General features: G+C 37.4%; 1 protein-coding gene across 1 annotated transcript; it reads left to right on the forward strand.

The window, feature by feature from the left end:
* The first annotated feature begins 1,000 nt into the window (after positions 1 to 1,000).
* On the forward strand, positions 1,001 to 1,939 carry LOC102818568 (olfactory receptor 2B11-like). The gene has a single exon (XM_006872861.1). The coding sequence runs from the start codon at positions 1,001 to 1,003 to the stop codon at positions 1,937 to 1,939; it is 939 nt and encodes a 312-aa protein (XP_006872923.1).
* Positions 1,940 to 5,042: the final 3,103 nt, after the last annotated feature.

Here is a 5,042-nt window from a genome sequence, read left to right on the forward strand (position 1 = left end):
AGTGGGCACTAAATGAGAAAATGCATGTAAAAAGTGCATTGCTGTTTGGCACACAGGGATTATTAAGGATTCTAAAAAGAAAAAAATAACCCACTGCCAGTAGAGTCAATTCTGACTCACGGTGATCCTCTAGAACAGAGCTGAGCTGCCCCCTAAGGTTTCTAAATTCTGTAAATCTTTATAGAAGCAGACTAACACATTCTTCTGAGGAACAGCTGTGGGTTCTAAAAGTCTTTTGGTCAGCAGCCTAGTGCTTTGTCCACTGTGCCACCCGGGCTCCTTTATTAAGGATTAACTGGAATTATTTTATTCATTTTATTACTGTTAGTGCACACTACTGCCTTAGGCTAATGTGTGGCCAAAGGTGGCATACACATCACAGCCTTCAGTTGTTTTGTGTGACTTTGAGATTTAATGAAATAGAGAATGTGAAAATTGTGCTTTGTAACCTCACCACCAATGTAATCTGTAACCCTCAAAACACTAATTGATTGCAAGTGTTTGTAACTCAGAGTTTTATTCAGAATTTTACTTTCCATTTGCATTTAATTTCATGATACATACTTCACCCATTAAAGAAAGATCAAACACTAAAAACTGTATTACCTAATTAAATTTTCACAAAATACTTCATTTCAACTAGTTAATTTTGTTGTGTCAATGTGTCATAACTAAAAACAAAGTGTAAAATAATCTCTGGATTGGAATAAATCTTGAACTTGAAGTGGGATATCTACTTCTTTACTGACAACAGTTCATTATGAAAAGTCCTCAAACCCTCAACACAATCTAAGGAAGAAATTCAGTTTCAGAATGGCTACATTGCTTGTTTAACATGATTGTCTTCAATTTGTAATGTCGTCAAAGTTAGGCTACTTGGTGCCAGATGCTTTCTGTTAGTTCCACCTGGTAATCACACCCCTCTTCCATGAATGTTTTGCCATTGCTCTTAACTCTACATTCCTTGCTTTCTTACTGCAGATGAAATAAACTGAAGATAATGGGACTAATTAATGAAAGCCACCCTGAAGAATTTATTCTACTAGGCTTCACTGACCGTCCATGGCTAGAGCTCCCTCTCTTTGTTATTCTTCTGGTGACTTACCCTATGGCCATGATGGGAAACATTGCCATTATTCTGGTATCCAGGTTAGACCCCCGGCTCCAGAGCCCCATGTATTTCTTCCTCACTAACCTCTCCTTTTTGGACATGTGTTATACCACAAGCATTGTCCCTCAGATGTTGGTTAACCTGGGAAGCTCTAAGAAGACAATTAGCTATACTGGTTGTGCAGTTCAGCTTTATATTTTCCACATGATGGGTGGCACAGAATGTCTGCTCTTGGCTCTCATGTCTTTCGACCGTTATGTGGCCATCTGCAGGCCTCTACACTACACCCTCATCATGAATCAGCAAATCTGCATCCTACTAGTATCCATTGTGTGGTTGAGTGGAATGACCTATGCTGTCTCAGAGGCCACCGTTACATTGCAGTTACCACTCTGTGGTCTCAACAAACTGGATCACTTATTGTGTGAGATTCCAGTTCTGATCAAGACTGCCTGTGGTGAAAAGAGTGTTAATGAGCTCACACTCTCTGTGGTATGTATTTTTATGTTAGCGGTTCCACTCTGCTTAATTCTTGCTTCCTATGTTTGTATTGGACAAGCTGTGTTGAAGATTAAATCTTCTGAGGGAAGGAAAAAGGCCTTTGGGACATGTTCCTCCCATCTCATAGTAGTTTTCTTATTTTATGGTCCAGCTATTAGCATGTACCTTCAGCCCCCCTCCTCCATCACAAGGGACCAGCCCAAGTTCATGGCTCTGTTCTATGGAGTGGTGACGCCTACACTCAACCCCTTCATCTATACCCTTAGGAATAAGGATGTGAAAGGGGTATTAGTGAACCTGATGGGAAGGATTCTTGGTTCCAAGTGAAAGATGGTAGACATCAATGAAATTATTTAACATAATAGGTCTATGTAAAATTTTCTCTAATAATTCAGTTTTGTCTCATAATTCCCAACATTTCATGTTAGATGATGTTCTTGCAAAATGTATCATATGTCTGATATTCCATTTTTTAATTGTGGCAATATATATATATATATCAAAATATTTGCCATTTCAAAATTTTTTAGTAAATATTGTGTTCATCATGCTGTGCAGCCATTTCCAATTCTCATTACCCTTAATGAAAATTCAGTATCTCCTAACTAGTTGCTCTTTCCTGCCCTTCCTCTTGCCCCTAGTAACCATTAATGTGCTTTGGTCTCTATGCATTTGCTATTGTAGCTATTTCCCATAGGTGGGATCATACAAATTTTTTCCTTTTATAATTTACTTATTTCACTCTGCATATTTTTTTCAATATCCATTCATTTGTGATACATATTACAAATGTATCAAAACTTCATTTCTTTCTATGGCTGAGTGACATGCCTTGTAAAAATGTAGCATTTGGCGGGGGCATTTGTGTTATTTCCTCCTTTTGGCTATTGGGAATAGTGCAATGAACTTTGTTGTGCAAGTATCCATTTGTTTTCCTGCTTTCATTTCTTTTGAATATATACCTAGGAATGAAATTATGGAGACATATATATGGTAATATTGGAGCCCTGGTGTGACACTTTGGGTTAATGTGCAGGAGTGCAAAGTTGGTTTGAACTCCAGTTTCGGTGTTTCAAGCTCATCAGCCATGCCTCAGAAATCCTGTAGAGGATCGCTATGGGTCAGAACCAACTCAACAGTACTTAACAACACCATGGTAATATTGTGTTTATTTTTTATGATAGTTTTTAGAATCAGTATAAATATTCTGTTTGTGAAAATACATCAAAATATTTTACTATATTTACCCTAGTAAAATATCAACTGTTTTAAATAGTGTGATTGTGCTTAGATATAAGAATCCCAAATCTCACATGCATGAAACATGTTATGTATAAATGAACATTTAAGCTAAGTTGTAAATAAATCTAAAATTGATAAATGACTTCATCATAAACAACTTCTACCATTATAAGTAACTACCTTGTTGTAAACAACTGTTTTACTGTGATTTGGTGTGGAATGATCCTATTTCATCTATGTTAGACAACTTGAGTGTGCACACCTGATTATGAACCATATATCATCCTAATGCAATGTGAACTGGACACCCCTTGATAGACCCTTATCATGTAAGATCAAAGGAACTAACTACATAAAAATTCTGGGCTTTTATCTTCCAAAGAAAACAAGGTAGAAGAATAACGCCTCTCTGTCAATCAAGTTTCTGACTTCTCCCAAGACTGAGAGACTGCCTGCTACTATCACCAAATTTAAACCCCAACAATGAGGGACTTCCTCCCAGTAAATGCCTGAAGGTTGAAGATTTGGACTTTAATTATTGGACTAACTGTACCTTGATGCTTCATATCTGAATGAATGTCTCAGGATTTGACCTGTGTGCTGTGCCATGACTCCCTTGCAAATAAACTAAATGAGTTTATGCATGGCAAACCTGAGCATTTCTCTGCTTAATTTACAATAAAATCCCAACAAGACTCTTAATTTTAGGTATGTCTCTGAAATTTAGCATGGAGTTGAATTTTGCTTCATTAGCTAATAAGAAAATCTTTTTTTTTTAAATAAGTGAGTTACATCCAGTTTTCGTTTATTGATACAACTGATAAGTTTTAGCTTAGTTTTGTCACATGGTATTTTTAGTACATATTTATAAATATCTGAATGTATGAATAATATATTCATAAATTTATCAGTATATACTCATAAAAACACAAGGAACTTTGGTAGCTTAGTGGATTATGAGTTTGGCTGCTAGCCACAGGATCAACAGTTCAACTCTATCAGCCACTCCCAGGGTAAAAAAGGAGACTTGCAAAGCTCCTGTGAAGATTTACAGCCTTGGAAACCCTATGCAGGCTGGCTATGAGTCAGAACCAACTCCACAGCACACCTGTGGAGCCAACCGACTCCACAGCACACCTGTGGAGCCAACCGACTCCACAGCACACCTGTGGAGCCAACCGACTCCACAGCACACCTGTGGAGCCAACCGACTGCACAGCACACCTGTGGAGCCAACTGACTCCACAGCACTACCCACACTCATAGAAACATAAAACCACCACTCATAAAAACATATAAAAATCTTGTATTAGGTGAGCCCTGTGCAATCTTTCTTTATTTGGTACTGTGGCATTTAGGAGATTTTAACTTTTTTAAAAGAATGCCCTTGATAGATTTTATATATTGGTTTTCTAGTATGAACACTATTGAAATTAATAACTTCCTTTCCCTTCATTCCTCTGTATTCATTTCAATTGATTCCTTGTTAAACTTATAGTTAATCGGTGAAACTTTTCTTCTTCCCATATACCGTCTTCTTTCTCTTGTTTCACACTCCCTTTCGCATGTGTGTGTGCGTACTTATGTTTATGTACTAAGATGTGACACTGTGGGTTAATGCACCAGACTTCAAAGCCGTTTGAACTGCAAGGTCGGCAGTTCAAACTCACCAGCTGCTCCTTGGAAAACCTATACAAGGTCGCTATGAGTCGGAACCAACTCAGCGCTTAACAACAACAAAGATATGTTTAGTACTTCATGTGGTATTTGATCTTTACAGCAACTCACAACAGACATGGAAATATATATTCAATCTCCCTTCCCATCATAAACTGTCTTCTACTTTTCTTAAAAATTATTTTGTTACTGAGACACAGTAGAACATACATCAATTCAACTGTTGCTACATGTACAATTCCGTGACCTTGATTTCATTTTATAAGTTGTACAACTGGTCTCACGCTCCTTTACTGAGTTGTTCATTAACATAAATTAACTGCCCCTTGAGGTTCTTATCTAACTTGAGTTGCTATTGTCACTTTGATCTCACATAGATAGTTCTTAAAAGAGCACAACGCTCCTTGTCTGCTAGATGAGCTAACCTACCGTTTGGTTTTAAGAAGACGTCAGGATATTTTGGAATTAAGATTTCTCAGGGCAGTAGATTCATTCAGCCTCCATGATTCCA

Source organism: Chrysochloris asiatica, unplaced genomic scaffold (genome assembly GCF_000296735.1).
Source record: "Chrysochloris asiatica unplaced genomic scaffold, ChrAsi1.0 scaffold00213, whole genome shotgun sequence".
Taxonomy (NCBI): domain Eukaryota; kingdom Metazoa; phylum Chordata; class Mammalia; order Afrosoricida; family Chrysochloridae; genus Chrysochloris; species Chrysochloris asiatica.

What these genes read in the sequence shown, in the direction of transcription:
- LOC102818568 (XM_006872861.1), top strand. Translation starts at nt 1,001, where the DNA reads ATGGGACTAATTAATGAAAGCCACCCTGAAGAATTTATTCTACTAGGC.